At 35.1% G+C, this 23,044-nt stretch overlaps 3 protein-coding genes across 3 annotated transcripts; 1 reads left to right on the top strand and 2 right to left on the bottom strand.

Moving 5' to 3' along the window:
* The first annotated feature begins 625 nt into the window (after positions 1-625).
* Positions 626-2,346, top strand: LOC147399822 (uncharacterized). Its single transcript, XM_086446555.1, has 2 exons — positions 626-1,364; positions 1,482-2,346. Exons 1-2 carry the CDS (start codon positions 626-628, stop codon positions 2,219-2,221), a joined length of 1,479 nt encoding a protein of 492 aa, XP_086302681.1. The 3' UTR covers positions 2,222-2,346.
* Positions 2,347-3,673: 1,327 nt separating this feature from the next.
* Positions 3,674-10,137, bottom strand: P58IPK (DnaJ P58IPK-like protein). Its single transcript, XM_086445335.1, has 9 exons — positions 9,931-10,137; positions 8,304-8,469; positions 7,752-7,953; positions 7,513-7,673; positions 7,311-7,404; positions 6,993-7,205; positions 6,511-6,591; positions 4,802-5,020; positions 3,674-4,196 (listed from the first exon to the last, which is right to left on the bottom strand). The coding sequence occupies exons 1-9, from the start codon at positions 10,019-10,021 to the stop codon at positions 4,020-4,022; spliced, it is 1,404 nt and encodes a 467-aa protein (XP_086301461.1). The 5' UTR covers positions 10,022-10,137; the 3' UTR covers positions 3,674-4,019.
* A 6,616-nt stretch (positions 10,138-16,753) lies between these two features.
* JKD (C2H2-like zinc finger protein) lies at positions 16,754-19,663 on the bottom strand. The gene is made up of 4 exons (XM_086445336.1): positions 19,389-19,663; positions 18,981-19,277; positions 18,488-18,884; positions 16,754-18,047 (listed from the first exon to the last, which is right to left on the bottom strand). The coding sequence occupies exons 2-4, from the start codon at positions 19,141-19,143 to the stop codon at positions 17,123-17,125; spliced, it is 1,485 nt and encodes a 494-aa protein (XP_086301462.1). The 5' UTR covers positions 19,144-19,277; positions 19,389-19,663; the 3' UTR covers positions 16,754-17,122.
* Positions 19,664-23,044: the final 3,381 nt, after the last annotated feature.

Consider the following 23,044-nt stretch of genomic DNA (forward strand, 5'->3'; position numbering starts at 1 on the left):
AAAAATTAAAAATTAAATCTAATCGAATAGTTTGGTTGAATTTTAGAGTTGACATGGAGAGTGGTTCAAAGAGTTTTAGTACCACTAAACTTGGAATTCAATCTAGTCGAGGCGTATTTGACAAAGTTTTGAGTTGACTCTATGAATTTTAAACCATTGACATAAACCAAGAAACAACCATCTCATTTTCTTGTTTGCTCTTTGGTTATGGCATTTCACCTCGAGATAAGAAATTGTATCGATAACTAGGTATCAAAAAAATAGTCAACTAAAAAAAGTCAGGAATCAATACTTGTATGGAAAAAGAAGAAGCTCAAACAGGTAAATTGGTGTTGGGTTTTAAGTAATGAGAAACTCGACATCCTTTGCTTAAATTCCAAACCAACTTAATTAGAATAGTACTAGAGAAAGCTGTGGTTAGAAGGTTTTCTTTATTGGGAGAAGGGAATGCACTTGGATTAAGCAGAACTCCAAGGCATTTCCCTCTACTACTCTCCTATAAATACCTTCTTTAACTCTCCATTCTCAATCACTCTCCTCATACTTTTCCATCTTTATCTTTCTCTATTCTACTCCTATAACATTTAGCATCAACAAGAGGAGAAAATATAGAGAGATAGAAGAGATGGACAATAAGATGAAGACATCTCTTCTGGTGGCTTTTGTTGTTCTGCTTATCTCTATGGAAGCCATCTTTGTTATGGGTGCAGGTGAGGGAAACAACGATGGTCATGACAACGGCAATGGTGAAGGGAATGGCACTGGCAACGGTGATGGCAAAGATGTTGGCATTGGCAACAGCAATGGCAATGGCAATGGAAACGGAAACGGGAATGACAACAACAATGGTGATGGCAATGGAGATGGGAATGGGAATGGTAACGGCAATGGAAATGGAAATGGTAACGGTAACGGTAATGGCAATGGAAACAGCAATAGCAATGGTGATGCTGATGGCAATGGCAATGGGAATGGCAACGGTAATGGTAATGGAAATGGGAACGGAAATGGCAATGGCAATGGCAACGGTAACAGCAATGGAAATGGCAATGGGAACGGAAATGGCAATGGCAACGGTAACAGCAATGGAAATGGCAATGGCAATGGCAACGGCAACGAAAATGGAAATGGGAATGGGAATGGCCATGGAAATGGAAATGATGGAGACAATGGGAATGGGAATGATGGGTCACCACCAAAGGAGGGATCGAGTCGTGACCGAGATGTCTGCAAGGTTTATGGGCAGTGCTATGGCAAGACTCTTGAGTGCCCTCTTGAGTGCCCACAGAGGAAGCCTAAGAATAACAAGGTGGCCAAGGGATGCTTCATGGACTGCAGCAGCAAATGCGAGACTACTTGCAAATGTAAGCCCCCCCTCTAACCATAAATATTACTTCTTTTTTGTAATAAATATAAGAAGATTTCAATATGAAGCAGATGATGAGTCTATTATACTAATGAACATACGTGTGCAATTGCAGCTAGGAGACCCAACTGTGAGGGCTATGGCTCGGTTTGTTATGACCCACGGTTTGTCGGTGGGGATGGTAGGATGTTCTACTTCCATGGGGCTAAGGGAGGTAACTTCGCCTTAGTCTCCGACGACGACCTCCACATCAATGCCCACTTCATTGGAACCCGACCGGTGGGTAGGACACGTGACTTCACATGGGTGCAAGCTCTCTCCCTCATGTTCGATGCTCACACTCTAGTCCTTGCTGCCAAGAGAATCTCGTATTGGGATGACAAAGTTGACGCTCTCATTATTCGGTGGGATGGTAAGGACGTTGAGGTGCCCATCGATGGAGAGGCCGAGAGGCGGATTCGTGATGGAGGGACAGATGTTGTAGTAGAGAGAACCGATGATACAAACAGTGTTAGAGTAACTATAACTGGATTGTTAGAGGTGGATGTGAAAGTGACACCAATTGGAGCTGAAGAAAATAGGGTGCACAACTATCAGTTGCCATCAGATGATGCTTTTGCTCACTTGGAAACAGAATTTAGGTTCACCAAGTTAACAGATTTTGTCGAGGGAGTGCTCGGAAAGACTTACCGGCCGAACTATGTTAGCCCAGCCAAGATTGGTGTTCCCATGCCAATGATGGGAGGTGAGGATAAGTACCGAACACCGTCCCTCCTTTCGCCGCTCTGCAAGGCTTGTAGGTTCGGACGACTCCAGTCTGCAATAGCTGCTATTGAGGGGGTGGCTCAATATTGATGAACCTTCTGTTGGACATCTATTAAACATATTTATTGTATTAAGATATATTGGTTGGATTTTAGCTTTGCTTTCTGATTAAGAATGTAAAATAAGGGCAATTACCATTTGCCCTCCAATCTTATTTCCATGTAATACTATTACTAAATTCAGTAGTTTTCTTCCCACTTGAAATAATAGCTCATTAGCATTCTAGCTTCCTTGATATGACTCCCTTAATCAGTTTTTTCAAAATCAGGCAATCAAGCACTCTGATCAGTTCCAATTGGATTTATAAAAAACCTGATTGGATTCAAATAAAATCAGATATATTTAAAATAAAAAAAACTTCTTTTTAATATATTATACTTTGGAAAAACTATATTTTCAAACTAGAGAAGTTCTTTAATAATCAAATATCTTATTCCTTCTAAAAAATGGTAATTTAGAAAAGAAAAAAAAAATCCTTAATGACATGTGGTCTAACGAGATTACCTATTTGACAGATTATACATTAATTTTCAAATTTCTTTAATTATTGTTTATTAATCACACCAATTTGGCAGGTTTTTTGTTTTTTTTTCAAGCTAATTAATGACCAAGTTGAAATATGGAGAAAAAGAAGGAAGATTGTGCTCTTCTTCTTTACTATAAATCTTTGAATCCACAAGAAACACGAGAGAGGAAATTCTCTACAGAAACAAATTCAATTGAAAATAATGTGGTACTAGTTTTTAAATGATCATTTTCCATAGCTTAAATAAAGTTTTATAGACTTCTAATTTGACCATATCTTGCACTTCCACATACTCATTCAAAATTCAAAATATTTAATAATTTAGAATAAAATAAAATAAAAAGCTTTAACTAAACAAGCAAATAAAACCAAAGTAAGAATTTCTTAGCTAGACCACACTTTAAAAGTCTTTAGGACTACAATTAGCAAAATAAAAATTTATTAAAAAATAGTAAATTTTATCTTTGGACTGAAGTTTGATTCCTTAGACAACCTCCTTTCAAGATGTTTATTAGAACTAATATTCTGCTACTAATCGTTGATTCGTGCTTGCAAATTTTCCTCATTGGAAATTAGGAAGTAATTGAAACCAGAGCATTGCTTGAGGGCAGGTTGGAGTATACCCACTGAGCAAATGATGTCCCAGTGAGAAGAATGGCTTCTGGTGCACACACAGATAGGGCATGAAATGAAATGAAGCATCATGCACAAATATTGGATTCTTCAGTTCTCGACCCTGGATGCAATTTCTTTATACCACAAGATCTATTTTCATCCCCCGACACTCATTTAAATTTTCAGGATTTTCTTGACACCTTTTCACGGGGCCTTTCCGTACCCATAAACAGCTTTATGATGGATTGATTCAAGACGGATACATTTTGTACCAAAAAAAAAAAATTCAACGAGAAAGGGGCTTTTGCTGGTTGGTTGAGAAAAGACACAACGAAGAAATATTGCCAATGTTGAATGCTTCTTTGTTGGATGACATTACAAACTTGGTATAATAATTCCAATAGAAAAAATAAAATAAAAATTCCTATGTTTTAAGATTTCAAGTCTCTCTAATGTTCAATAAAAAAAACTAAAAAAGGAGGGCATCTATGAACCATTCAAACAAAATCCTGCCCAGGGACATGCCGCAAGTAACACATTTTAGAGTAACAAATCTCTTCTGAATGGCCTCAGCAACCTACCAACTCATACTTGTTAGCAGTCAGATAGGGTTTTGCCCCCTCTAAAGATGGCATTAGCACTTGTTGTTTATCTGTGACAATTTAGGGAATCTGACCATTAATAAAATTAAAATCCACCAAACCCACCAAATCCACCAGGGAAGCCTCCTTCAAAGTGGAAGGTGTATTGCTGCCCACCACCACCACCACCACCAAAAGGGTTGAAACCACCGCCACCCATTCCCATATCTTCAATATCTTCCCCTCTGTCATATTTTACACGTTTATCATCATCCCCAAGTACCTGTAAACAAGAAATTAATAGATCAATAAAAAAAACAATGAATGAATAGTCAGAGCTGGCAAGTGGTTGGGGTAAATGTTAGCACAAAAGGAACACCGATTGTAGAGTCCAATTAAAAGGCTGCACAGAAAGTTGAATCACTGGTTGAACCTAACATGTCGAGAAGAATGACAGAAACATAAGTTCTAATTAATAGCAAAAGAAGCTACGGTAAAGATGTGCAACAATATGATTTTGGAAGCAAAAGAAAAGAAAGTTGCGGAATTGAATCTAACCCTTTGTCAAAACCAGATTGCAATCACCAACATGAAGAAGCTTTAGATAAGAAAAGATTCAATTCAAGCAAGCTTGAAAATTCTTAGGTAAACTCATGGAACAATATCACAACCCATTATATAAAAGCCTGACCTGAATCAGTGGAACAAAGGTGCAAGAACAGTAGAAGGGAGGGAAATTTAGACTTATTGAGGTTTTTGTGTGCACCAAATGTTAGCTTACCAGCTCTAACTGACCGACCATGTGACAGCAAAATTCCAAAGCAGATGGCCTAGAAAGAATGCAGGACAAAGAAGAAAATATCAGTCTTATCACTATGGAAATCACACCTCATATGCAGCAGCTATTTCTCGGAATTTGGCCTCTGCTTCCTCTCTATTATCAACATTCTTATCAGGGTGCCACTGTAAAGCAAGCTTCTTGTAGGCACGTTTAATCTCTGCTATAGATGCAGTTTTGGAAATCCCCAGAATCTTGTACCAGTCTTTGCGCTTGCTCATCTTCAAAGATCTTTCAGCCTTCATCAGTGTTTCTCGAATGTTCATATCCTGCAAAATTTTCACAATATTAGTATGACCACTTTGGAACTCCCGGATATATTTGAACCCAGAAAAAGAGGGAACAAAAAGCATAGTAACTGAACAATTGTGGAATAATGCTAACATAATAGGACCTAATCTGTAAACAAAAGAACAATTACTAATAAGTCTATCTTTTCATGTTATATATGTATTACTTATTATTGAAAAGGTTCAACCATTATGAAAATATAAACATGGAACAATCCAATTTGACAAATATAGATAACATCTGCCCACATAAAAGCTGGACAGACTCCATTGCATGTTACTAGAAACGCTGGATGGGTCCAATGATGACATGCAGACACTGCTATGGTCCAAACATGGACAGCCAAACGATAATTTTATCTGCAAGCAAGTTTCCAAAATATGCAATATCATTCTATCTAATAGAGGGCTGTCCTTATCAAAAGGGTACCTAAAATCAGTATCCAAGAATGTAGTCAATACTGTAAAAAATTACAGAGAATTTGCCGTTTCCATAGTTTTCTTGGTATCCTTGTAGCATTATCTTTTTTTCTGCCCCCACAACTTTACTTTATAAGGACTGGAAATTGTTGGAGGGATTGCTCCTCTTTTTTTTTTTTTTTTTTTTCATTTTTTCATTTTTTCTTGCACTATCATTTCCTTGTCACAATCTTAAAGTCCTCTCCTATCCTGTTGTCTTTCTGTATAACCGGCTCCTTTAGCTTCTTGTTTTTGCTTTCTATCTTGTTGTGTCTTTGTATCTGTTAGAGTTCTTATTTTATATTTTTATATTTTATTCACTGTATGTGACGGGCCCATAACTTAAGCCCATCACTATGTGACTGTTTTATATATAAAATAGTGAGGGCCGAACCCTAGAGAGGGTATCAAACTCACCTTCATCTCTCTTCTACTCTTCTCTCTCTCTCTCTCTAAACCCTAACTTTTATCTTCTTCTCACAGTATCCTTTTTCTGGTATGGTCATCTCGACCATGCCTTTCTCTTTCAATGAAGAAAGCTTTGATTTCTCAAAAAAAAAAAAAAAATGCATACTTGACGGAAGTACCCGGAATGCGAGGATATTAAGATCAATGAGTATTGTTCTAATAAAACTGTGCATCATCCAGAGAATGAGAGAAAGAAGATTAAATTCTGTAAAACCCATGACAATAATTCTTTCACGTTTAATCCTTCTCCAGTATGAAAAGCTTGCATATTTTCCCTTTTCTTTTTTTGAAAAAGATCTGCATTCCTCTTCTGACTTGCATATATATCATAGTAAAATAAGTACTTGGAGGTTCCAGAGCATCCTAAATACCCATTAAAAAAATTGGCAACAGGAAATTCCATAGCATCCAAATTTTAATGATGTTCTATACAACCTAATATTGATTAAGTCCTATTTGGATGTACATCTTTAGCAGCCAGAAAAATTGCAGTAATTAGATGATTAGAAGAATTTGCACAAGATGTCAGATTCATGACAAACCTGAGGTGATTTTTGAGCAGCTGCTTTCAGATCTTCCACAGCTCCCTCCCAATCTTCTGTCAAAAGCTTGGCTTCACCCCTCTGGAAAATAAACCATTCCCAGTTAGATATCACAAATGCAACAAGAAATTGTAAAATTTTCAATGCACAAAGAGCTAGATACAATCTAATCATAATGGTTTTATAATAACTAAATACCAAGTGATAGTTCTCATCCAGTGTCAACCACAAAATATACTCTCATAGTTACAAAGTAATGTAAATGTAAGATAATGTAGCTCTCAGACCAAAAACTCAAAAAAAAAGGATCTGTTGGGTCAAAAAATTACAAAGAAAGACAAAAAGACATAATGAGACTGATCTAACTTTAAACGAAGTGTTGAAAGCCATAAATTTATAAGCTTATCTGTGAGTCCAACAGTATAATTAGGAGAGAAAATGTTCATGTTCTGTGGTCATTCCAAGGCAAAACTAGAACAAACCTGAGCTAAAGCTTCAATAAGCTCCCCATCAATGTTAAGTGCATCTGTGCAACTATCCAGAGCATCTTTTCCCCTGCCAAGCTTTACCAAGACCTTACACAAACCAAGATGAAGATGCACATTATGAGCAATATGTTCAGGGTCGATTGCTAGAGCTCCTCTGAATTCTTCCACTGCCATACGCAGCTTACCCTTATCCACATTCTCTTCGGCCTGTGTGCGTCACATGAATTTTTGTCCGCATGTCAAATTGTATCATATTATGTAATAAAATGATGAATTCGCTTATAAACTCTAGAAAAGTGCCATGGGTCTTACAGTTTTGGTCTTCTTTAGTAGTTTTTTCAATCCAAAATATGCTTTCTTTAGTTCACTATGCTCTGGATCCAGTCGGAGACCTTTCTGATAATGTCTGAAAAAAACAAATAAAACCTTTCATATAAATATGGTATTAATTTATGAAAAAAGTTAGTGATACATTACCAAAGTGTTTCTACAAGAAAGTTGTCACCAAACAAACCTCAAAGCAACATCATGATCTGCCAGATAATAATAGGCACGTCCACGAAACAGTAGTGCCTCCAGATTATTTTCATCTTCTTTGAGCATATATCCAGTCTCTGCGATGACACCAGAATAGTCTTTCAATGCAAACAACAACTTCACTTTAAGGAGTTTTGCCTGCAACAAGCAAGACTCAGAAAGTTAATACCTAGTGTTACTAAAAATAAAAGTTCATTATTTGGTCCATATGCTTACCTTGGAGCATGAAGGAGAGAAAACAAGAACAACTTTATCAATGTGATCCAAAGCTTTCACAAAATCGCCTGAATCAAAAAGATTAAATGCTGTGTCCAGCGAACTTTGAGCCTGTGATAACTGAGAGAGTTCCTTTTCCACAGTGGAAACTCCTGGTTTTAGCTCAAGAAACTTCTTGTAGTTTTTCTCAGATTCCTCGAATCTACATCAGCCAAAAATTGCCTGAATCATATAATCTTCCAATCAGAAAATAAAAGAAGATTCTTTTTTCCTTTTTGTCATTTTAAACTAACTATAATATACCCAAAACTACGTGCTTATCCTTTGTTAAAATTTATAACAATCTTTGTTTTAAAATTCCAAATATTAAAACACTATAGTCAGTGAAAATCCTCCAATTTGTGGAAGCGGCACTACATGAAATTTTTTCTAGTATGTGGATACTGAACGATTATTGTAATTTAGAGGGAACTTAAGTTTACATATAAGAAAACTTTCACGCTTACTGTTTCAACGACTTAGAATGATATTTTGAGGGAAAGAGGTGGGAACCTGCACAATTGACGTAGAACTGATGCACGATGCCGATACGCTTCTGTAAGTCTTGGATCTGCCTCAAGAGCAGCATTAAGATCAGTAAGTGCCTCACTATAACGTTTAACTTGTATATTTTCCGAAACTCTCTTGAAAAAGTCCGCACCATTACCAGGCTTACCATCTGCATATCCAACAAAATGATATAAGATGCTCTTCAATGTGAATAAAAATTATTAGAGAGAAACTAGAAAATACTCTCACTCATTCAAAAGTACTAGAAACAAATCAATGTGCAATTGTGCATCACATAACGTTCTCATTAATCAATAGTCTCAATTAGAAGAAAAAGTCAATTATGGCAGATAACAGAAAAGATTTTATACAGGCTGCCAAACATAAGTCAATAGATCACAAATCTCTTTACACCTCTATGTGTTTAGTCTTCTCATGACATGCTGAAATGAAAAGGATGTAAAGCTGGTTAGCTTTTTCAGTGCCTGTCCATTTGGAATGGTACATCTACTCCTATTTCAATCAAGAGAGATGGTTAATAGGTCTGCTTAAAGGCTACTTGAGTCCTAGCTTTCCACAATTTTTGTAGAGTCTACATCGCCACATCAATGACTTTTAACCCTTGCAAGTTACCAATAACCTAAAGTCGGTGTAGGGATGAGAAGGTTGAAGAATAAAGAGATTATGCCCCCCAATGGAACTGAACTCTTTCTGTTTCATTGATTTAATCCGGAATAAGTTTCATAAAATTTTAAAAACTCCAAAAAATAGACATTTTTTCATCATTGGTCAACGCATTTTAAATTTGGAAGTTCAGTGGCCATCCATTTTCGAACCCTTTGACTAGGCAAAAAGAATTTAATTTATTTAAACCTAATCTGAACCATGAACCATACCCTAGAGGCAGAGGTGTCATCTGGGCCAACTTGGCCTTCCTATAGATGTGATCACTAAAGTGAAAATTGTGGATATCGTCATCAAAGGACCACAAACCCCTAAGTTAAACAAGTATTGATCCCTATTTGGATAATGTAGTAGAGAATCAATATCGCCGGGGTGCACAAGTCAATATGGATTGTCTATGACGAATTCATTTATACGCCCCCATCAACAAAAATGGATTGTCTATTTGAACATGCACCTTAGAGAGTACATTTCATTCTCTCATGGGATTGGATTCAGCCAATCAATTTCTAAACTTTAATCGGGTGGCCACTGTTGTAATTGCAATGAATATGGTGATAGATTCATATAAAACCTTAATTAAAGCTTCAATCCAACAAAATTGCCTCTTTCACTGATCTCAGAGATGAAAGTTTACTATTTTTCGGTGCAAATAAAAATAAAAATTTACGTCCCAATTTTCTCACAGAAATAATGGCGATCCAAACTGCTTCTAAACCTAAAATAATGGAACCTAATTAACGGGATCAAATCACTTAATTTTAAGATTAAAACAAAATTATGAATCGGATAATTAAACAAAACGTTTGATATTAAAGAAATTAAATTGAAGGAAAAAATAAAAAGAACTATCAAAATCAAAGTGAAGTAGAGATTACAATTGAAATCTATCTATCTAACTAGGAAAAAAGATCCAATTAGGAATAAAAAGAAAAAAAAGAGTTACCTTGGGCAGAAATTAATGATTGTAGAAGGAAAAGTTGAAAGGCGAGGATGAAAAGAGGGAAAACGAGTCCCCTCCAATCCAAGAAATCCATGGCGGAGGAGGAGAACAACTTCAAGATCTTCTTCTTCGTTACCGTACCAGACGAGACACGACACACGGAGAGATAGATCTTTGCGACAGGTTACAGTTTCGAAGACGAAAAAGAAATAACTTGTAATTTTATTTATAGTCCTTGATATGGTCGAGTTAAGTTAAGTTTGGCCACGTTGCATTAACCTATCAGTGATCGCCACGTGGATTATAATGTATGAAAGAACACACCTTTAAAATAAGCATTTGAGGGTATTTCTCATAATAAATAAATTTTTTTAAAGGCATTTTTGATAGGAAATTCAATTTTTAAGACGTATTTAGTTGACCTAACCACATAGGTGTTAGCTGAGATGGTATGGTGCGATTGAGTTTACTGTGTAACACTGGACAGGATGTTGGATGGTAAGTGTGGCCCCAAGTAGATTAATCTCACCAAAGGTGGGGATGCTCCCTGGGTGAAAGGAAAAAAAAAAGATCAATCACCAAACGTACGGCCTAGATGGGAGGGAAATCACAGATGGTTGCTTATAGATAAAGATTTTCCAAGAGCATTTTTTTGCTGATAGTGCTGGCAGAGTCTTTGATCAACCAATCACATCAACACGTGTGGTATTTAATAATCCATATTTTACAAAATTACCCTCACGTTCTACATAGTTTGTGAGCGAAAAATCACTCAACTTCTCTAGTCTCAAATGATGAAAGAAAGAAACCACCAAACTCAAGGCTAAATGGGAGGAAAATCACAAATGGGTTCTTATAGATAAAGATTTCCCAGGATTCGTTTTTCAAAAGGAAATTATAATCCTAGTAGTGTTATCCTATGATATGCATTATTTTGAATCTGATTTGATTAAAAAATCAATATTTTCTATCCATATCCATTAAACATTAAACAGAGCCAAACATTTTTCAAAATTGGGGTTAGAAGTTTCGGATTGGGCTGATCTTTTATGAGAATAATCTCTATGGTGAAGAGATCATCCTCACCAAAAATCAGCTCATTCCGAAACTTCTAACCCTAGTTTACAAGTTGAAGGATCATGAATCATCCGATTTTTATAAATCACTTTTGATAGGGTTAGAAGTTTCGGAATGAGTTGATTTTTGGTTATAAAAAATCAGCCCATTTCAAAATTACTAACCCATACATTGAAAAAACGTTTGGCACCATTAAGCGCTAACCCAACCTGAATTTGACGGGCTTAAAATTATTGAGTCTAGCCCTACTTTTGCGGACTCCCATGTAAAGGCCTTAACTCTTATTTTGTCGGGTGGGCTAGTGGGCCAGCAAACACAATGGACACCCATAATCTGGAATGTTCTTTGTCATAAAATGGGCTTTGGTGAAAATGGAAACAACTTGGCTTGAAGTTATTTTGAACCACATGTTTAATGGACAAAATATTTTTGTTAGGCAAGCAAAGTGGTTAGTTGTAAACATAAAAATGGGGTTCAAGGAGATTTAAACCTTGATTGTGGGATCAGCACTCCACACGCCTTTATCAGCTTAGCTAAGTTGGCACCTTCAAGATAAGACATGAAGCTTATTATGTAATTTTTAAGTACTTGGTTAAAAATAAAAATAAAAAATGGTTTTACGGTTAGAAGCTTTGATCTTGAGTCTCCTTTAGTATTTCTCCATTAGTAATTGTGGAAATACTAGTTATATTTGAAAACTTCATTACACATCTGACTGGTTATTTTATAGTCTAAGTCAAATAGAGTGTTGAACCTCCTTTTTGCCTAGAGTATTAGGGAAGAATGTCTCTTATTGGGAGAATTTTCATCTCCTTTGTAATGATAAAATAAATGATTTATCTGTTGATCTAAAAATTAGTCAATCAGTGCTTCTTATTGATAGAATTCATGCTTCTTATTAAAAATTAAATTACAGATATTCTAAAAATTAGACAATAAAATTGATCTAAATACTAAAATTAAACCATCTTACCAAGAAAGAAAAAACTGCAGAAATGAGTTGAAAATTATTGAAATAGAACTCAATAGGACCTCCTTCCACCAAATTCAGACCTACAAAAGCAAAAAAAAAAAAAAAAAAACAAAACAATAAAAAAAACAGAAACAGAGAAAGAAAACCAGAATTTCACCAAATTTATGGTTTTGTTTTGTAGGAAAAAAGTATGTGAGTGTGAAAAAAATCTGCAGATTTTCTTAAGTTTTGGCCTTTATAGTGTTTTGGCCTGTATAGTTTTGGCAGATTTTCTTAAGTTTTGGCATTGATAGTGTTTGGAGACATAATAGTTGAAAAATGTCTTTTATACTTAGGAGTGGGTATGAATCTTTTACCTTTTTCTTTGTACAAACAATTAGGCTTGGGGGAGTTGAAACCCACAAACATAACTTTAAGTCTAGTAGATAGGTCTGTGAAGGTTTCCAAGGAATTGCATATACTTATCTCACTCTTAAAATCTTATATTTACCCGAAACACAAGTGCATACATAAAACAAAATTTTCATTAGACCCAAGATAAAAGAATCCATTAGACCACATGGAAATTAACTTACTAATGAAACTATTCACACCAACATTCAACAAGTCAACATAAAATTCCAAAAATTTTATTAAATTTCCCAAACCTGGCCCACATGCCACAACAAAAAACAAGAATAATGGTATTACTTCATACCCTCCAATAGACTCAAAAACAAAAACTTTATTGGGCGTGGAAATATCTCAAACACTTAAGACACATCAAATTATAATAAGAACTACAAAATCCCAAAAGATTTGTAGTTATAGTATCAATAACATAAGGAAAGGCCATGAGTTTTGAGTTGCCAATGCAATCACCAATCTGATTGTGTTATGCCTTACAACCGGAGTAAAGACTTCTTTATAATCATTACCAAACTCCTGCTTGTAGCCCTTAGTTACCAAGCATGCCTTGTGCTTGTCAACTTCACCATTCTCCTTTAGATTTGTCTTATAAACCCATTTTACACCAATTGTTTTTTGTCCTTTTGAAAGATCGCATAATTTCCAAGTATCATTTCTTTCGATGGATGTAATTTTAGCATCCATAACCTTTCTCTATTTTGATTCTTTGACAACCACTTTGAAAGTGGTAGGATCACAATCTAACAACAGAACGAAATGTGTAAGTGGGTCATCACCTTGGTCAACTTCATTTACCTCATAATCAGTCATCCATGCTAGATTTTTTGAACACTTTGAGGCCTTTGTTATTCAACTGCAAGTGGGCTTTGATTAGCTATTGGAACATTCTGAGTGGCTTCCTATTCTTTCTCATTCTCCATAGGCTGCTGTCATTTCTCATCATCATCAAAATCTGTTGAAATATTTTGTTTAACACCATTTTCATTCCAAGAGCAGGTGTCTTCTTCATTAAAAACCACATCATGGTTGATAACTACTTTCATGGTGTTAGGATTGTATAACTTATAAGCTTTTAACTTATCACTAACACCAAGAAAAAAACATTCTTCTCCCTTGTTATCTGGCTTCCTCTTCTTTTCTTCTGGTATGTGGACATAGGCAATACACCCAAAAATTCGAAAATGATTTTCAACAAGTTTCCTTCCGCTCAATGCTTCTTCTAGTGTCATATTTTGAACATCATCTGTGAGACTTCTATTCAATATATGAATGCTCCAATTAACTGCTTTAGGCCAAAAACTTTTTGCATTGCCACTCATTATCAAAAGGCTTCACACCATATTTAAAGTAGTTCAATTCCTCCTTTCGCATACACCATTCTGTTGGGATGTATAAGTTGTTGTAAGTTGTCTCTTGACTCCATGATTCTCACAAAAATTTGTAAATTCATGTGAGCTATATTCTCCACCACGATTCGTGCAAAAAACTTTTATTGAGTTACCAACCTCTTTCTCAACAAATGCTTTATAGCATTTAAAAACTACAAAGATTTTAGATTTTTCTTGCAAAAAATAAATCCATATTTTGTAACTATAATCATCAATAAAGGTAATTATATATCTTTTACCTTCATTAGAATGTGGTGTTATTGGCCCACAAATGTTGAAATGAACAAACTCCAGTGCCTTCTTCTCTTTCTAAGATTTTCCTTGTGGTAATTGATTGCGGTGTTGTTTGCTAACAACACATTCTTTACAGACTTGAGAAGGAGTTGTAATTTGAGGAAGACCCGACATTATGTTCTTTTGTTGTAGTGTTTTTAATCCACCAAAATTCAGATGCCCATAGAGGAAGTGCCATAGCTATGCCCCATCATTCAATTTCGCTGAGAGGCATGAATGAGTGGTGTTGTGGAGATAAAGTGGGAACATACGATTCGCCATCATGTTAACTTGAGCAATTAAGCCCAACTTTGCATCTTGAATCTGACATACTCCATCTTTGATAGAAGTCACGAATCCCTTTTCTTGCAACTGACCCACAGTAAGCACGTTGGGTTTTAATTCTGGTACTAAAAAAACATTAGTGATAGTGTAAGTGGAATTTCCTTTGGTTTGGACTGTTACCTTTCCTTTTCCCATAACAGAAACCATGGAATTGACACCAAACTTAACAGAGCTGCGAAAAGATTCATCCAAGTCAGAGAAGGCCTCATTATCTCCACATAGAGATTTAAAAGAAAATGTATTTATCGATCAACCTCCTGGTTATGTGAAACTTGGCAATAAGCATAAAGTGTATAAGTTAAAGAATGCTCTATATTGATTAAAACAAACTCTACAGGCTTGGTATAATCATATAAAAAATTTTGAATAAAGGATTTCAAAAATGTCTTTATGAACATACACTTTTCATAAAGATTGAAGATGGAGGAAAAATGCACTATTAACTTATATGTAGATGATTTAATCTACACTGGAAATAATATAGCCATGTTTGAAAGTTTTAAGAAATCCATGATGGTTTAATTTGAGATATCTGATCTTGGTATGATGCATTACTTTCTTGCATTGAAGAAGTGTAGTCCTTTGTTGGAAACTTTATTTTTCAAAAGAAGTATGTGCGAGAAATCTTAGACAAGTTTTAGATGAAGGATTGTAATCCTGTAAACACACCATCTGAGTTTGGTTTGAAGCTAAACAAAGATAATGGAGGAAATAAGGTTGAGAACACTCTTTACAAACAGATAGTAGGGAGTTTAATGTATTTCACAGCAACAAAACCTAATATAATGCATGTTGTAAGTGTGATTAGTAGGTACATGGAGTGTCCTATAGAAATTCATCTCCTGGCTACAAAAAGAATTTTTCGGTGCTTGCAAGGTATTAAAGAGTTTGGGTTGTTCTACAAGAAAAGAGAAAAGTCAGATCTGTTTGACTTTACAGATAGTGATTATGTAGGAGATTCAGATGATCGAAAAAACATGTATGGGTATGTTTTCATAATGGGGATAGGAGCTATTTCATGGTCGTCAATGAAGAAACCTATTGTCACATAATCAATCACTAAAAGGGATGAAATCCGGGAACATGGTGACATAGCTAACATCCGTACGGACGAGTGGGTATGCGCTACGGATTTTTCAAGTCGAGCGGAGAGTGAGATATGGGCGTTTGAAAAAACGTCAGAAATTTCGAGTATTCGATGGGAACGATCGCCCAGGCGGAGCTTCCTGTTGTTTGCTGAATTTGTTGATGCAACAACTTGTGCTTGTTAAGTTATTTGGCTAATGAAAATTCTTAAAGAGCTGCATTTCAAGAAGGATGGGCCTATTCAGATTTATTGTGATAACAGTTCAGCAATAAAGCTTTTAAAAAATCCTATTCTACCTAGTCGAAGCAAACATATAGATGTGAAGTATCATTTCTTGAGGGATTTTACAAATGATGGAGTCATTAATCTTATTTACTGCAGAAGTGAAAACCAGATTGCTGACATTCTAACCAAGCCTTTCAAATTTCCTACATTTCAGAAGCTCAGGAAGCTACTTGGTGTTTGTACTTCAAAATTTGACTCTTACTAAACTGAATGTTATGTCTGGAACATTAATTTAAGAGAGGGATTGTTGAGAACATTAGTAATTTGCACGTTTGGGTTGTCTTAACTTTGAGGATTGCCAGTGAATTTGTTTCTGTTTACGTAGTCGATAGGAGTCTATTTACCTAGTTAATAGAAGTTTGTTTTTGAACGATGGGTAGTGCTTATTTTCATGTTATTATCAATTATGTATTAACCTATATATAAGTTGTTTGTTGATTAATAAAGTAATGTCGAAAACGTATATCCTTTGCTTTCTCTATTTTTATTGTGTAAAAACTTCCATCTTTTGTTTCCAACAAGGTCAACCCCTAGGGGTTATGGATCAAAGATTTATTTTCACACATTTCCCCTACATCAATCACCCACTTTTCTGAATCAATTATTTAAAGAAAAGAAGAATTAATTTACCCTTTTTAATCTACTTCTATATCAAGAATATTACAACCCCAAAGAGTAAAAAACTCCAATTTCGATGAGGTTCATACTTCACATAGGAGACCAAAAAACCTATTAACGTTTCTCTTTCTCCATAGATTCTTGAAAAGAGACCACAATGTTAGTCCATAAAACGCATTCCTCCACACTTCAACATCCATTTCATGCACGTCAGACATTCTTCTTCTTTGTTTCAACTTCCAAGACTACTGTAAGTAAAACTCCATAGCTTACCTAGAAACTCGGTCAAGTTTGCCATGAAAATTTCCAAGTAACTCGTTCCACAAACTCATAAAAAAAAGATCAATTTTTTTAGTGGAATCGGAAACTCACTGAACAAAACAAAATTATATTATTTGAAGTTTCAAGACAATGTGAAATAAATAGAAAACGGAAGTAAAACTAGATAACTTGCAGGAAACAACAAGGCATCTCAACCCAACGTTGACTCTAGATGTGCCAATTAGTTTGACCTATGTCAACGAACTTTTTATTTATTTTTTCTTCTTTTCGGCGCCGTTCAATTACTAGAGAGAAACGAAATTTCAATTGCAAATTTGCAATTGCATGCCTCCCATCTGTTACGTCTCTTCATCTTATCTTAATGTTCTCGTAAAGAGGATCGAGTCGACTCAGTTGGAAAGTCTCTCGCTTGGTCGCCGCGTTGACTCAGCTTGATACTGTAGAGTCTTCTCTGTGACTTCAATGGCTGCCATTATACTGACTCAAGTCCATGGATGATGACCCCATTGAAGCAAATTTCACCAACTCATGATGTAAGAATGGACGGCTGACATCACCACCCACACCCAAGAAATCTCTTGTCAGACTGTTCTCAACAGAATCCACACCTTGATGAAGCTTTAATGGATCAGATTGGATTTGTTCTGCATTGGGTCTCATCATCAGACGGTCAAGATTGCTCAACCCACCTAACATTGAATCACCAATGGAGGAGTTCTTGTTGATCAAATGGTGATTATTGAAGAATGAAGGACTGTTTCTTGTAGCTCCCATCTGAGCTGCTTTTTGTAGAAGTGCTGTTGCTGACATGTGAGTTGGATTAGATTGATGGTTTTGATTACTAGAATATAAAGAAGCTAAGCTTTCCACCATATTTCCTTGATCTTCCTCCTTGAGACCTTGTTGTGAAGTTGAAAGTGAGAGATTGGCATCTTTTGATGTTCCAGCACACCTATTGATCAAGTGTGATGGAGTGTATCCTCCATAATCAACCATCGATGTCGAACCGTAGTGATTCGTTGATGCCATTTGAACCAATTCACTTAGACTAGTTGATACATCAATGGGGTTTACATGAGAATTTGCTTGATCAAGCCAAAGTGACAATCTAGGATTTTGCCCATTTGCATCAAGTTGGTTTGCTGCATTTGGGTTGGAAAAATCAGGCCTGAAAATTGAGGAGAATTGGGGAATATTTGTAACATCTTGGCCTCCCTGAATGCCAAATTCATGCTGAAGACTTGATAATTGAGAATTACCAATGGTTTCATCACTCGAAAAACCAGGTCGAAAATTTAGATTTGTTGGTGGAACAGATGTGAATCTTGCACTCTCTTCTGCTAAAGCATCACAGAAAGCTCTATGGGTGATGAAGCTGTCCTTCCTGTTCAATTAAAAGTTCAAAACAAAAGCCATTTCAATTTTCAAACTTTTAACCCTATAGAGTTGTAAATAAAAAGACTTTGTTGAATAGGATGATAATTAAAAGGGCTTTTAATTTTTATAGAGAAAGTGTATCAACCAATATATAGAAAGAAAATCAAATAAGAAAGATCATAAAAATCTTAATATAATTGTATATTTTTCTAATTAGAAAATTAATTGATAGTAATTCTAGATGTTGTACGACAAAACTTTTCCTACTGTGATGAGATACACCAATAATGATATACAGCTTATGCTTTAAAAGCATTAAATTCAACTCAAAGTCCATGAAAAAGCTTCTACATGAGCATTTATTTCAACTACATCATCTTATAAATATGATAATAAAAAACTATAAATCATCATGAAATCAAGAAGAAAATATTTAAGAAATTCTACCTGGAGAAGATTGTTCCACAGTCACATTTATACTCTCTAGTACCACAAGTCTTACTATGAGCTTTCCAATCAGACTGAACTGCATACTTCTTGGAACATCTCTCACACTTCCATTTCTTCTCTCCATGTTTTCTACTAAAGTGCTTCTTTATTCCTGTTAGATCTCCAAGAGCCCTTGATGGATCATGGTGCACACATGTTTTCTCAGGGCAGATGTACACCTTTTTTCGAATCTCTTTACTTGTTCTCTGCTTGAGCTTCCATGGAAGGTTGTGACCTCTTCTATGAAGTTGAAGATTTTGGTCTCTTTGAAAACCCTTGTTGCAGACATCACAGAAGAATCTGTTTGTTGCCATAAGAGTCTTTGGAGATAGAGCCATTACCTCTGCATCTGGATCTGTTAAATTAAAATAACAAAACCCATTAATAATCCAAATTAAATGAACATAGATATTAAAGAATTTAAAAGGGTATATAAGAAGCTGAAGCTTACCTGGATTTCCTGGTAGATTTCTCTTCTTCTTCACAACAGGATTACTGTTTGGGTTTGGGTTTGGGTTTGAGTTTTGGTCTGGGTTAGGGTTTGAGTTAAGTTCTTGAGCAAACCCTCTGATTGAAGAGGGGATTGAAATCCCATCTCCAGACATCATCTGCATGAAACCCTTTTTCAATTCAAATTGAAATTGAGTTTGTTTTTTTTTTGGTAGTTTACAAATCAAAACAAAAGCTTCTTCTCTAAAGATGAACAAAGAGATAAAATCCAGTATCTTGAAGTCTTGATTCACCGATTCTGCCAAAAAAGAAAGAAAGAAAGAAAAAACCAACTTCAAAAATTAATCAAACAAATCCAAATCCTCAACCAATACTATATAAATTAAATTAAACTCTCTTTCTTACAGACATTTCTATCTTGTTTGTGTCTTCTCATAAGAAAACAGCCAAACCCCATCAAAGCTAAAAAGAATATTTCCTCATCTCTCACCCTCACACACAGACACACAGCCACACACAGACACACATACACATCTTCCTCTTTCCTTATCCTACACGCTTTCTCAAAGTCGGTCAGCCATAGACTTAGCTGGACCACCGCCTCTCTCTCTCTCTCTCTTTGTAATTTAGTAGTGTGAGCTTGTCGTTAAGATGAATGTCTTATACGGTGTCTATTAGTACTAGGGTTATGAGCTCTCTCAAATTTACAGAAAAAAGTGAAAGATTGATTCCATTATAAGTGAGAAAAAGGTGGTAAAAAAAATGGAGTAAAAGTAAAATAGTTCACGTCAGATAAGTTTGATTTTAAAGAGAAAAAGTCACTTGCCTTTCTAGCCATCCATCCATGATTAAACCATAATTTTATTTTATAAATAAAACTTTAAATATTTGAAGTTCATGCAGAGATATAAAAAGAGAGAGAGAGAGAGGGAGAGAGAGATGGGTTTGTTACTTTGTTGTCACGTTTCCCGAGGAAATGTAAGAATAGTCCGTGATAGCTGTCTGGAGAGTGGGGGAACCCACCAGAGAGTTGCAGACTGCCACTCTGCATTATCCAACCAAAATGTATGAGAAAGGTGGCAGTGACTATACTCTGTACTCTGTACACTGTACAGCGTGGCAATGATGCCTTATATGAAACTGTTAAAGATCTTGTACAACTGGGAGTGGTTTAGCACCCAGCTCTATGGGCCTACATGCCAATCATGATGAATTACAATAGTAAAATGACTAAAAATCGACAATTATATCAACCATAGCATGAGCCAAATAGGGTTGGCAATTGTCTGATCAATTCGTTGTAAAATTATTCAATTATTTTTCACTTGAATATTTGTTGGGTATATGGATATCAAATTAGGGTCAATTTGTTATCAATTCAATATGGATCAGATTGGACCCGTAACTAATCATTTGATAAAATATCGAATTAGATTTTTGTTTGATCTCAATATTAGGATTCAAACCCAAATTCATGTACAAAATATAATATAAGATTCATACATCTAACAAAAATGTATAATATATCTCATATACTTCCTAACATTTTATTGAATCAGCTTGGATCGTTAGCAGGTCTAAATCATCAATCCAACACCCCAAAGTAATCAGATCAAACAAATCAGGTTTTGAGTTTGAGCCAATCCATTGATAGCCTTCGATCCATGCATCAGAGGGTAATACAATAAATTAATAATGGAACATGCGTGTATGTTGAAAATTGTAGAATTGCTCGCATGTTCATGTGAAAGATGTATGTTTTTTTTTTTTCAATCCCAAGGGATTGGCTCAATGGCAATTTCTCATCGATAAGCTGTTAATGCCCATAGGTCATGAGTTCAATATCCAGTATGAGCATTAATTCCTTAGGGACCACCCACGAGGATACACTGTCACTTACCTGGTGCGTGTGATGTACCCTTGGACAAGATCATAGTATATGGACTGGGCAAAGCCCAAATACAAGTTCGATCTATTGTTTATCGGGACACGATAGAATACGGATTATATATAAATAAAAAAAAGATGTATTTTTTTTCCCCCAATTTAATTGCTTGTGTTAAAATAATATTCACCACAACTTAAGTCTAATACAAATATCTTGTTCAAAAATATAAATTTCATTAAAAAGTTGGATGCGAGTATGGATACAAACCTCACCTGACCCATTTGATGACAACCTCAATAAAAGTGTCATTTAGCACAAAATGGCATCCTGACCTTTTAAGTACAAGTTCTGGCCTCTTTCTAAAATTTGAATGGAAAAGGTGATCTGATCAGGCTTTCTTTAATCAGGATTTGGAATAAAGTTAGTTTATTTGGGTAGAATTGGAAAGTTTTAAGTACAGGATCTGGCATCTTAATAAAATCTGGACCCAATGAGGTGATCAGGTCGGGCTTGGCTGGGTCAAGATTTAGAATAAAGTTAGTCTAGTTCGATAGAATTGGAATCTTTGAAAGATCCGTCGGATTTTACAAAACCCAATCATTGAAGCGATTCTATCACCAATTTTGGTGAAATATTTTTTAAATATTAACTGTTTTTAAAAGCCTATAATTTCTCGTGACTATTTGACATAGCCTATCTTTTCGAGTAGATTACGCACTCCTTGACTTCATTCTTCTTTAAGACGACTCGTTAAAAGTTCTTATAAATTAATGCTGGAGTGATCTCAAGGGGCATCTTGATGTGGTGGAGTGAGTATGTTCGTAGATGTATTTTTTTTGAGATACGAGTAAAATGTATCTGCGGACATGTACGCCCCACCACGTCAAGGTGTCTTCCACTGAGGTCACTATAGCACGACTCTTCCATAAATACTCTCATATTCGACTTGTAATAAAATAATTCGAGGATTCTCAAAAGACTAAGGCAAATGATTTGTTGATAAACTAAAATTAGGTTTGCTATTGTCAATTAAGATGTTGGTCGGGTATTGATAACACACAACAAAATTACAAAATCAATGTCGATCTCGATTGGTACCAAATTTGTTAAAGCTCTTGGTTCTTGTTCTACAATGATGATCAAAAAACAACGTTTTCAAACATGGCCTAAATATAAGTGACCATTGACAAGCTTGAATTTGAAAACTAAAATAAAATAAAATCATGTAGAATAAGCAAGGGTTTTTCTTATAATTTGTATATGAGGGTATTTAGATAATTTTCATTAGTCTATAAGATAAAATTAAATTCAAGGAATGATGTCATCAGTTTTCAAACCTAATGTAGTCTCAAATATTCACTAGTGTTATGTTTAAATTATATTAATTTTTATCATATATATATTTAATAATATATATATAATAAAATACAACAACGGCTTCCACTCCAATTACAGTTGTGACATATAAACATCTTACTCCAACAACAGTAGAGTGAGGTCGATACTACCCCCACACTTTTGGATTGTATTTATATTTTTATAAATATAATTTTTTTAAACTCATGTAATATATTTAAAATTCTTTAAGAAAACACTTTCCTTACAAAGTGAGAAAAATTCCCTAACTACATCACATTATGACATGTAAAACATGATCTGATGTCACTGGTAGGTTGCAGAGGAAATTTTAAAAAGTTTGGAAAAACAAGAGTCATGCTGGGAGTGACATTGGATTTGCTACGATTTTTACATTTTTGACGTGGAGGTGAGCAAATAATCGTAGATATGTTTACTCGATACGTCAGAAATGTTAAAATCATAGTAAATCCAATGTCATTCCATTATCAGTGAAAAAATAATCCAAAAAAAAAGTTAATTCTCATCATAGAATTTTAATTTTAAAATAAGAAATTCGATAGCCATCCATTTTCAATTTCATGGATCAAATTTTTTTTTTTTTTTTTGAATTTATGATTGTCAATGAAATCTAGAAGACTGGTGTTTGATTGCTAATATGATAATCCATGTGTCCCAACAATCCTTAGTAAAATTTAAAATCTTACTAAGTTAGTAAGGTTACTATGGTTCATTCTTTAATAAATGCAAACAGGGCAGGTCCGTCCACGATTCAAATTTTCAATCCAATCATAGTTAGGTTTCTGAAAGTATTGGCATAA

This window comes from Akebia trifoliata, chromosome 6, assembly GCF_017979445.1.
Source record: "Akebia trifoliata isolate Shusen 1 chromosome 6, ASM1797944v1, whole genome shotgun sequence".
In the NCBI taxonomy this organism is placed as follows: domain Eukaryota; kingdom Viridiplantae; phylum Streptophyta; class Magnoliopsida; order Ranunculales; family Lardizabalaceae; genus Akebia; species Akebia trifoliata.